Source organism: Oryzias melastigma, linkage group LG7 (genome assembly GCF_002922805.2).
Source record: "Oryzias melastigma strain HK-1 linkage group LG7, ASM292280v2, whole genome shotgun sequence".
Taxonomy (NCBI): Eukaryota; Metazoa; Chordata; class Actinopteri; order Beloniformes; family Adrianichthyidae; genus Oryzias; species Oryzias melastigma.
Window position 1 is genome coordinate 6,538,791 of NC_050518.1, and position 12,027 is coordinate 6,550,817.

The 12,027-nt window shown below is 40.9% G+C and overlaps 1 protein-coding gene across 6 annotated transcripts in view; it reads right to left on the reverse strand.

Annotated features, from left to right (window-relative positions):
- Positions 1 to 12,027, reverse strand: part of rerea (arginine-glutamic acid dipeptide (RE) repeats a) — a 144,376-nt gene that overhangs the window by 68,766 nt on the left and 63,583 nt on the right. For all 6 annotated transcript variants that reach the window (XM_024292342.2, XM_024292340.2, XM_024292341.2 and 3 more), the window contains one exon: positions 5,083 to 5,153. In XM_024292342.2, coding sequence (XP_024148110.1) covers positions 5,083 to 5,153 — 71 coding nt within the window. The remainder of the gene's footprint in view (positions 1 to 5,082; positions 5,154 to 12,027) is intronic.

The following is a 12,027-nucleotide window of genomic DNA, read 5'->3' on the forward strand; positions in this document are numbered from 1 at the left end:
GTAATTATAACCTCAGGTGTGCAACAATGTGACTTAACATAAATTCATCAAAGTGTAAGTAGCAACCAGCTGTTTCCAATTCAAAATATTTAACAACTTAAAATGCTTAGAGCTAAAAATCATCTCTCCATCTGTTTATTGACATCATTTATTTAGGACTGCTTCAAACCAATTTTGGGAAGGAAAAAAAAACGAGATAAGAAACATTTGTCACACTAAAAACAATGTTCCATTTTGCACATCATTAATACATAAGAGACATCTTCAAAGCCTGTTTTAAAGGAGGAATACACAGACCTTCCAACATAGATTCAGTTTATGAGAAACACCAATATTTATCAGGATGAGCTATGGCTGAATAGCGATTCATTTCCTCTCCTGACACACCTTTTATTTCAGCACTTCTCATAAATTAGACTGACACACAAACTGCCTACAGCCACACATATTCATAATGCATGTTATTAGCTTGTAACTTAACATCTAGTTACAAACAAACAAAAAAATAAGTGTGAAGGTTTTAGAGTTACACCACAGCTTGATAACAAAATAAAATGAGTGGTTATAGCACTCCCATATGCTGGTTGCATGACAAAGAAATCCTACATGTGTTTCAGCTGATCAGACTCGCAACATATGAGATGAACTCCTGGCATGATAATTGCATTGTATGTAGCATCTAATTAAATGTCTGTAAGCAGTTAGATGTGCGCGTGCACGCGGGCCTCCCTTTATGTGCAGGTGTAAGGCTAACACAAGGAGAGGGTGTGCGCTGGTGTACTAGGCTCCTAAATCCCTTGATCCCTGGGGGAGAAACACTGCAATCACTCCATTAACGAAAGAGGGAGGGAGACGAAGATGCTGGGAGGAAGCCGTGAGAGAGGAATGAGCACGGGGGGAAAAGAAAGGGGGAAGGGAGGATGGAGCCCAGCTGACTTGGCCACTAACAGCAAATGAGGTTAGATACAAGCAGAGAGGGAGGTAGAGGGGTCAATGAGCGTTGAGGACATGGACACAATGACTCAAACATCGGATAGGAGTAGGCAGGGAGATGAGTGACAGCTGATAAAGAAGAGTGGGGATGAGAGAGGAATGACATGTAAGAGGGAATAGAGAGATGGTGATGGAAAAGGCAGGATGGACTGGTGAAGATCTAGACAACATGGTACTTAGCGGTTTAACTCTCTAACCGTCTTTTGATCTGTTGTAAAACCGTTCCCAGAGGTCTTTAAGATTATTTCATGGTTAGGCAACATAAAGAACTTGTGTTGTGTTCTACAACATAGTTTCTGCAGAGCAGCAGGAGTTTGATCTTCTATGAAAATCATTGTCGCCAGTCAGGAGTGAGTTCTTTGGAAGCATTAACTGTATATGAGATTTGGACTAAGTTGGTGTGACATCACCCATAGATAATGACTTACTTGTGGCTCCACGAAATTAAGTCAATTCAGTCAAAATTTTTTAATGGTACAGACAAGTTGGAACCAGAAATTGACCGAGTTGGTCAATCAACATTTCTATGGTAACTACTCTTGCCAACCAGAAGTGAGCAACCCTACCACTTAAAAGTGGGCATGGGAGAATCTCAAACGTTTCGAACGTTCAACACAATAGTTACAGTTTATAGCTTTAATAATTTGCACTATAGAAAAAAATATTTTGATTAATGAGAACATTAAAAAAAAGGTCACAGAGCAAGAAAAGTGACTGAGTAATAGCTTGTTTCTCATTAGAAGTATTTGGGATTTTGGCTTCTTGGAACTAGCGGGCACTTCCTATTTGGGACATGAGTCACTCAGTCCCATTCTCATATACAGTCAGTAGTTACAACCGAGTCAAATGTGCAACCAAAGATTTGAGTCATAAATTAGAGAGCTAGAAGACACTGTAATCCTGATCAGCAAACATGCCAAAAGCTTGAACCTTCTCACACGCAGGTCAGCAGCTGGCAGCCTCTCTGCTCCACTCGCAACAAATAGAGATCATTAACACATTACAAGGTCATGTCAGTGAGGCTAAAATGAAACTAGCGCTGTTGGGAAAATACTCAGGAGGATTGTTGCCCCTTAACCCATAATGACCTGATGCAACTTCTGAGCTGGTTTCCCCTTTAAACATTGAGTTACACACACATTTACAAAAAGGAAAAAAAAAAAAAAGAAAGCTGAAGGTCAATTTTTTATTTTGAGTCTTCTCTAAGCTCAAAAACAAAACATTTAGTGGATAATTTCTCATACTCTAAAAAACTGTCATGGTTTTTAAAGGTCATTTTAACAGGCTGGTGATCGTCATCAACATATGAAGCTTCATTAACAGACTCAAATACAGTTTAAAAATGACTATATAAGTTATCTATTTATATTGGTAAAACTAATAAAAAGATCCCTGTTTTTTTAGATTTCATATAAAATTCCTAATAGAAATTGTACAAAATATTTTTTTTCTTTCTAAAAGATACTCATGTCTAAATAATTAAAAGGACAAGGCAATGAATTAATCAATTCTGAAAAATGCTGTATTTGCTCCTACATTTGTAATAAGTGTTCAAATTGGCTTCCCAGTGGTCATCTTTGTATCTGGGCAGACATGCTGGAAGGAAGACAGGAGGCTGAAATCAATATGGCTGGATCAATATGTCACAGAGGTTGCAGTAGGCACCACAGCTGCCACTGTTGAGTAAACAAGCCAGGGAAAATGATTGTCCTCCAAGTCAAGAATGACCTCAATCATGCTGCAGAATTGATTGTGACCCCCCTCCCAAAACCACCAGCTCTTCTGTTTTGCATGTCTTCTTGCAGTGTCTGATTATTGTGCGCAGAACGACACGCACAGACAAAAATGGAAAGTGAGACAAAGAGGGGTGAAAAAAAAAGAGCCACGGCTTCAGTTTTTGGTCTTATCCGTGCGGTAGATTGATTGCTGTGTTCAGGTTTTCCACATGCCACTAATTGGATTCACAGGTCATTAGATACAGTACATAAGCGAGAGCGTTTCAGCCTAAAGACAAGGGAAGATAGACAGGAAAATGGAGAGGTGTGTGAGGGGGGCCAATATTGATGAGGTTGTTTGGTACAGGACCAATAAAATTTCCTCCCCCTCTACTCTGCCTCCCAAGCCTGTTCCACCACCACCACCCTGATGGGGGGTTGATCAATAGCTTGCAGTGCAAGCAAAGGCAAGAGGTGGAGATAGGGGAACAAATAAAGAGGATGTGTGGCTCCTTTCCTCCAAAATTACCCTTTGTAGCTCCTTTTTAAAATGTCGTGGCAAGATGAGACACAGAAAAGTGAATCGTTAGGGTAGCTCATTTCTCCCCTTAAATACAGGGTGATGGATTGCGGTGGTCCAGACCGACATGGACAATAGCAGCTAAAAAATCAAAGATCCTCCTGAAAGAGTATATCTAACAAGTGTAGCTCTGATCTGTTGCCATGTGACAGAATAAGCCTGCTGAAAATATCTGCACTGTTTAAAGCGCCAGCAGGGCTTGTTGTTATAACAGAGGAGGACACGGGTGCAGTCTGCTCAAAGACGTACAAGCATGCAAATGGCTGTTCATTAATTACAGATGGACTGGGGGAGGGAGCAACAAAGACACAAACTTTGGAGGGCTGAAGGGAAAGGTCAGTTCATGCAGAAAGGTTTCTATCCGTCCCTCCCTGGACAATTACCTTTGTCTGCCCCGGACCTTGGCGGGCGCTCTTAATCAAGGTGCAGCTGTGTGAGTTTTCATGTGAGAGAGTGTGTTGGTGCACGGGGAGGGATTCCTGCCGTCCTCAGCATTCTCTGACCGCAATCCGATTAAAGCCCCGCTGCTGTGAGGACCGGCTGCAGGGCCCGGAGTTCACCTTAAAACCTCTTCTAAACACAACAACCGCCCTTTAATCTGAAAAGCATTGTATCTCACACACAGACGCTCACACCCTGCTCCACCGTTTCTGTATGCGGTCACCGAGCCGAATGTGGCTTTTGGTAGCAGTTACTTTGGCATGGAGCCTAGTCATTCCTAAACAAGTGTTTTCTTTTTTTTTGTGTGTTTTTTTTTTGCTCCGTCTAGACATACAACCTCTTACAAGACTGACAACACTCAAGCTCCAGGAGGCTTGGCTGTGCCTTTGGCAACATGAACCCATCAATTACATTTTCCAGTTGTCTCTGCACATTACATGGTGGTCGAATTACTACAAACCTTGACCAAAAATGTGTCCCAGTTTTCATTCCTGGCAGTTGGAAATGATACAAAAGACCAATTAAAAAAACACCAACAAGCAAGATCCAAAAATCTATTTCTGTGTCCTGAAACGTTTTTTATGCATTTTGTGGACTTTCAGCAGCAAATTCCTCAAACCGAGAAACAATAAAAGCCTGAACCACGGCGCAATCCTTTAGCAGTGACATCCCAAAACCATGTATTCATTAAAACACAGCACAGGAAAAAAAAAATTAATAAGAACAACATGCAATGTTCATGGTTTCCATGTGGTGAATCTTGTAAATTTAAGTGTTGAAAGATAACTGTATCTCTCAATCCACATTTTCCTCCCCTTTTATCTGCAAGAACAAAGACAAATTTGTTTTGGGTGAACTCCAGTCCACTTCCTTTTTGAAGAGAAGAACATTCAAAAAAAATAAATGGCAAGAGCAAGTGTTAACCTCCTATTTATATCTTGAACATTTTAAGTTTCCTGTTGCTGAAAAAACAAGTGAAACCTCAGCAGACTCCCTGAGCCTGATAAAGTCGTTGCTAATTAAAATAAATGTCTGCTCTAGCTTTAAAACAATACAGCCACACAGGGTTCAGAAGAAAACAGAGATGGGTATCATTCAATAAATAACTTATTTTCCCAACTAATCCACAGCAGAGTAGGCACTCTTCTTTGTCTGAACACAAAGCTAAACTAAAGATTTGTATGCAACCTTTGCGTTTTAGAAGCCATAGATAGCAGTTTATCTGCGACCTCTCACAGGCAAACGTGAACCCTGGTAACAGGAAGGCTGCTTGAGTGCTTTTGCTGAAGCTCAGTGTAATGTGAGAACAAAGAAGCATCAGAAAGGAGACACACAAAGAGAGTATGTACTCACCAGCTTGAAGTCTTGGATGCTACAAATGAAGTAAGGAGTATTGGGCCGCCGACTCTCAATGTACACACAATCTGTAAAGCAAGAGAGGAAGAAACATGTGTTTATTAGACTATTTTTAAATGTCTTTTAAACAACCAAATTCTGTCTAATATTGTTTTGTTACTTTAGAGGAGAAGACGTGTTTGGTTTTGAGTCAAATTCAAGCGGAATGCGAGTAATAGGATTAAAGACTTTTGGAGCGCGATGAGGTTGCCTTTCCAAAGCTAACATTATGCCACAGGGGAACTGTGTTATTGTTCCACTCCATTTATACACCAGTGAGCAATACTGACTTAAACATCATCCCACCCCTGGAGTCATCATGGTATGGCCGCAGCCTCTCAGTCAACATCCGAGGGATCAAATCTACCTGGGGGGTCTGGGATCATTTGCTAACACGCTTACATTTATTTAAGTTTTCTTTATTTAATACTATGTTTTATAGAAAGCAAAGTAATTAGTCATTAAAATGCAACAAATGGTACTCTTATTATAAAATCTAACATTCATAACATACAAGCTTAGCTTAGTCAACTGGCTTTAAGTATCTACATCCTAAAAATACTTTTGTAAACATTAACTAAATTTTTTGCGATATTTACTCAGATTTTCTCACAAAAAACCCAGAAAATGTTACAATCAAAACCAATCCGAGTTTATGAACAATATTTGTGATGAATATATTGCAAAAAGGGTTTCTAAACTCCAGATGTTAATATAAATACATAAAGCGGGAATCAAATGTGCAGCCAACAGTTTACAAACACGGCTGCAAAAATGGGCTTTCATTTCACTATGCTGAACTTTACTGCAATATTTATAGATGCAGTGGCAGTTTCAAACCTCTAAAGGAGATAAACTGTATGGACAATTAAATGACTGGCTTTACACTGCTGCTGTGAATTCACACCCATTTTAGAAATCTATTTTTACTTCTTCTTCTTTGAGGTTTTAGACTGTGATTTTGAGACGTCCTTTCATGAAAAGTGTCAAACTGTAAGAAAATAGTTTAGAAATCAACGCTTTTTATGATACTTTGTCATAATCAAGTAGGTATAACGCACAACTGCACAAAGATAATAGCTCAGAAATAATTATAATTTAATTTGCTTGATGTAGCTTTTTTTCTCTTACTTATTCCTAATAAGAGACTCATATTAGAATATTGGAAAGAACATAATCACCATTACATCGCATGTGTTTAATTAGCTTTGGATCAGCTGGAGTGAGACCAAAAAAAAAAACAAAAAACGTAATCCAGCCTTTGTCTCTCATTCGTTTGTCAAATGGTGCTTAATGATGTCAGCAGCGGGCCTGTAACATTGTGTGAGAAGAGGGGACTGTCTGGCAGTGTTGTTAAATTGAATGTGACTGGTGGTATGGCTGGGTCGTGAACTCTCATCTCCTTAACAAAACATTCACGCTGCAGAGGACAAAAACACACAGCCACTTCTGTCCAGGAGAAAAGCAAGAGCAGGCAGGGGGACGGCTAATGGTTACAGCTAAACCTGGCACGCCGCTCTCTAGTCACAACGAGGTGTTGCCAGACTTAGGAGAAAAAGCAAAGAGACTTGAAATAGCAAGCCTCTTGCATTGTTTTTTAGTAAGGAAGGAAAAGAAACAAAAACATATTTTAAAAAAAATCAATCTAGTTATGAGAGTAACAGCAGTATCAACATTATGTTGGTATCAAGAAGTAAATAATTGGTTTGACAGTTTTTCTTCCTGTTGCTCTCTCTACTGTCTTTGCCTTTTTATGTTTGTGTGATGCAAACAAAAAGACGTCCAATCACAAGCTTGCTTCTACCAAGTCAGGTCAATTTCAATTGGCTGAAGGTAGAACACAGTGAGGGTTGTGTGTTGCATGCACTAAACATTTTTTTCACAGTACAGCAAACAATGCCTTAATGAATGAATATGACAATGTTTTAACCACAAAACAGTCTAAAAGACTACATTTCCCAGGTTTTTATGTTTGAAGCTGTTTTGTCAAAAACATTTTGTTTTTGTTGCTTAAAATAAAAAGCACCAGAAAGAAAAAAATAGCTTCTCTTTTAAAAGCACTTTCATTTATATCTTAAAACACCAAATTAATCATTTTTATGTAGATTATATTCATTTTGGTAAAATTATTGGTCTGTTTTGTATTGCCAAAAAGTTAGTTGAATCTTTTATGCATTGTGGATCACGTATCGAGATACGTAACAAATCTTGTGATTCATACCCTTTCAGCAGAGGGGGACCTGGTGGCAGACAAGATGGCAGCTGAAAATCATTAGCCAGAAGTAGGTCCAGCACCACAATATCAAACCATCACCATCAACCAATAAAATATAAGTGGCTAGTACAACTCTGTGCTATTTCCGCTTTAATGATTTTCAGCTGCCATCTTGTCAGGTCCTCTTGCATCGGCAATGAGTGTTTAAGCAACCACTTTCAACGAAAACTCTATGTAAGCGTGTATTTCAGGCTTCCGCGTTCAAACCTCTAGTGTTCACGCGCTGCTTCACAAGTCTCTACAATGCAAGCTGAACGTTTAATCGGGTTTAGCAAATGTAATAGTGACGTTCACGGTATTCATGGAAGTCCCAACCATCTGAAAATTGATCACAGAAGAGAAATTCAAATTTGCGTTTTTTTGCCCACCTGAAATAGCACCAAGTCTTTCGTGAAAAAAACCTGGAGCAAGATTCACAAGATTTGTCCCACTTCGACATTTGCACAAAGTCTCTTCCAACTGCAGGTGGTGGGCAGTAGAGAAGGATAAAGGAGAGGAAGCCCCACCCTGATCGTCTAATCTGAACACTATGGACTAAAAATACTTTCAAGAACACATGTTTGGCACGTTCTTAAATGCGTGTCATATGTCGATTGTATATGTAGCAAAAGAGGGGGGAAAACAAACTACTTTTTAGCAAAAAAATAGTTTTTTTTTCTACTCTTGACATAAATCCCCCCAAAAACACATAATACAAAAGAGAAAACAAATGTGTCATATATATATGTATGACTTAGACAAACACTCCATAACAATCTGTAGCTCCTTTTTCCACTGACTGACATGGTCATCATCTGCTATTTGTTTGTGTCTACAAATGTATTGATCCAACTGTGGTTCATCTCACCACCTTCAGAGGAAAAAGGGGGGGTGCCATTGATATTAAACGACTCCGACACTGAGGACACCATTTGTAGAGGGGCAACACTGGCTTTGTTTTTGAGGTGTGTGTGTGTGGGCTTGTTATCTGCTGTGGCTTAAATGAGCTGTTCCTAAAGGGAGGGAGGGGTTTATCGCACATGCTGGCTTTGAGTGAGGCATTATATCTCTCTACTGCCCTCTTCCCGTTTTTCCTCCTCTCCCTCCTTTCCTTTCTCCCGTCACTACATCATCCCTGGAAGTCATTTACAAGATAACATGAATGAAAATATCCATTAGTGCTATTGTGTGATCTGTGAGCAATCCAGTGTGTGTGTGTGGGTGTGTGTGTGTGTAACGGAGAGGAGCGGGTAAAGGAGGAGGAGGAAGGAGCAGGACAGAGGGAGGAGGGGGAGGGCAGAGAACAAAAGAGACTAATCTGAACGAGATGACATGTTTCAGAGGAGTCAAATCCAGGGAATTAGGGTTTAGTGTCCCCTCACCTTGGCAGAAAATTCATTTGGAGACGGTACATCTCCTTCTCTAAACCCACCAGTACATCAACAGGCATAAAGAATAGATGGGGGGAGGGGGTGTAAACGATAGGAGGTGGAGGTGGGGGTCCAGTGAAATCATTTACACACAGCATGCGAGTCTATTCTTTAAATGTCACGAGCATGCTTTGAATTCGTTTTGGGAACCGAGCGTCTCTACCTCAAGGTCATTTCTGTGGAAGCAACTTTCAAACAAACCATCAAAGTTACACTCCAGCGGACGCCTCTGACTCCGCCTCTCTGACAATAAAGAAATAATGGAGCTCAAACTGAGCTCGGGGAGTTGCGTGCAGAGAAGGGGAAGAGATTCGGAGGGGTTTTGAAGTGGTCAGCTGGGTTTGTGTGTGGTGGTGGTGGTGGTGGGAGGGGGACCGCCTGTCTTGTTAAACATTTCTGCCATTTTGTGCATTTGGAAGTGGGTCTCCTCGCTCAAGTGGAGAGGTGGAAAGGGGAGGGACGAGACAGCTTTAACTGCGATGGGGGTCTGTGTGGGGGGATGGGCAGGATTTTTTAGGATTGTAGCGTGTGCTGGCTGACGCGGTTTTAGCCGTACGAAGGCGTTTGCTGCAGAGGAGCGCTCTGGTTTCTTCTTGTGAGCCATGCTGACTGCAGTGTCACGCACAAAGGCCAAGAGTTCAAAACTTTGGCCAACCGAGATCATTCTTCTGCTTCACACTTTACTAAAACCCCATAATGATGGTCACCGTTTCTCTAATTACCCTGCACCGCTGAGTTTCAGCTACTATGGACTAAATTGATATAACCCGGTGTCACACACACATGCACGCACAGTTTTTTTTTTCCCAGCTCAAGCTCTTTGTTCAGCCTGCCATTCTCTTAACGCTGCCAAGCATGTCTAATCTAAAACACACCTACCCTGAGCGAACGAGCCCTTTGTTATTCTCTCTGTATCAAGCAAATAAGATGTTTAATTTGCTGCAGCATTCCTGCAGAGGGAAGGGAGTTCTTAGATACCATCAGCTTGGCTCTCCTTTTTTCCTTTTTTCAACAACAACCAGCAAGTCACATTCTAAACATGCTCGCGGTGCTGTGGGCGAGTATTTCAGACATGCTTAATACATCAAACAAGTGTGTTGGGATCATGCTGCATGCAGTGAATGTTGGGCAGGATGCACCTGCATTGTTAAAAAGCGTTGCTGGACCCAAAATGTAAGGGAACACATTCATAAAGAGAAAATTAAAGGAGTGTGTCTTCAGAAGAGCTTCTCCTCCCCCTTCCTTTATTGATCCGACCATGAAACAGCACAAGGAATGCAATAATGGCACCAAATGAGAAGGAGTAAGTATGAAGGCTAAAGGACAGAGAACTTGGGAGGAAGCCGATTCCCTCAAGAGTTCTTTCAGTGACACCAGCTGATGGCTGAGGCTTCCTTTTACGTCTTCCTGCTGAGTGCAGCCCAGCAGGGTGGACCTGCAACTAGTTAGGACATGAAGGTGATAGGACACATCTTTATCTTGTCCCCTCCCAGAAAAAACAACTCTTCCTTCCTCCTCTCGTCTTCTCGCTGGAAAAACTGAGTGAAATACCTGGCAAACGATACCATCAGCTTCCTACAATTGGGCAGGCCCACAGCTGACTGAGCTCCTGGGGGAGAACAGAGGCTCTTTGACAACACCCTCTCTCCACCCCTCTCCTTTCCCTGTTGGCTAGCCCACGCTTTCTCATTTAGCAGTCGGCAGGTGGTTGTATTTCACTAAAAAGCCTTTTTTCCCAGAGTCTCCAGCTTGGGAAGAGGAGAGCAGTGCAGAGGGGGGCTTTACAAAAATAGATCTGTTCAGCTAACAGCACACTACAGATTCACATTGCCGTGTTTCAATAGGAAATTGCTCTGACAGCTTGTCCTCAAAATTATCCCGACTGGACAGTGTTAGCTTGACTGACAGCAAACCAACACAAACACACAGGATAAGCCCAGTTGATGTATTGACCAAAACTACATTTTAAAAAAGGTAACATTGAGCCTGTTCACACGCATGCAAATTATTATTGAATTTTTCAAGCGACACGTAGACAGATTAATCCTAACATGTATCCACTTTTAGCCAACATATTTCCTAGTTTTGGGGATATAAGTACCCACATTATTGAAGCTGACATTACAGCCGTTGGTGCCTCAGTGTTTACAAAAAACAAACCTGAAGAAGTTTTGAAATTACAGGAAGTTCGAAAGTTACATCATTAAACATGAACATTTTTGGTGTTTCAAAATGACCTTGTGGAATTTTTCTGAGGATGGAAGACAAATATTAAGAAAATGAAGCTTGTATTAGTCAAATCACTGTGAATCAGGAGCACATGAAAAAATGCTGTTTGTAAAGAATCCTTTTTGTGATCCATAAATTAGAGGCAAATTTCTAATGAACTATTGCAGCTCTGCAGAAACTATGTCCTAGAAAATGATGTTTTTTTTTTATTATTATTTTGGCTAAAAAAAAGTCAATCATAATTAAAGGCCACTTGAAATGCTTCCAAAATAGCTAAAAATATGATCAGAGTGGCTCTTTAAGCCTGCATGTAGTTCTGAGAAATATATTAGTTAATGGACTACCATGTAGACCAGGATTTTCTGATGACTGGGTTGCTCAATTTGTGAGGATATAAACAGACTCAATGGGACAACTGAAGACAGAGAAAGTGTGTTTTTTGTCTCTCATAACCTGTCACTATGGCCTGGTATTATTTCAGCTTACGTGTGCTTAGAGTGAGGAGGAAAATCTCAGGCCGGTAAACATTAGGACATGGCCTTACCAGTGACCAACAGTTGGTCATAAGAAAGAGAAAATGTTGTTTCTGAGCTCTTTTGTCTGTACATCAGCCGATCTCCTGCCACACAGCCTGCAGTGTATTCATATGACACATACAGAGATCCCCCCACCCTCAGGAGTCCTTACTGGCAAAAAAGTGCCAGCTGTCCACATCGTCAACTCCCTCCACACTCGTGCTCACAAAGCTTTTTTTTTCCCTGGGCCTGCCATGCTCTGTGTAGTTCACCGACCACACAAAGGAAATGATTAGTTTCTATAGATACATTTCCAAATTTAATACCCATATTCACCAATTTGATGAGACAGCCATGCTGCTTGACGCACAATGGAGTGTAGAAGGAGTGCATGCGTCTGTGTGTATGTGTGTGTGTGTGTGTGTGGGAGGGGGGTCTCTCCATTTTAAATTTGGCAGACATCCCGTCATTTAGG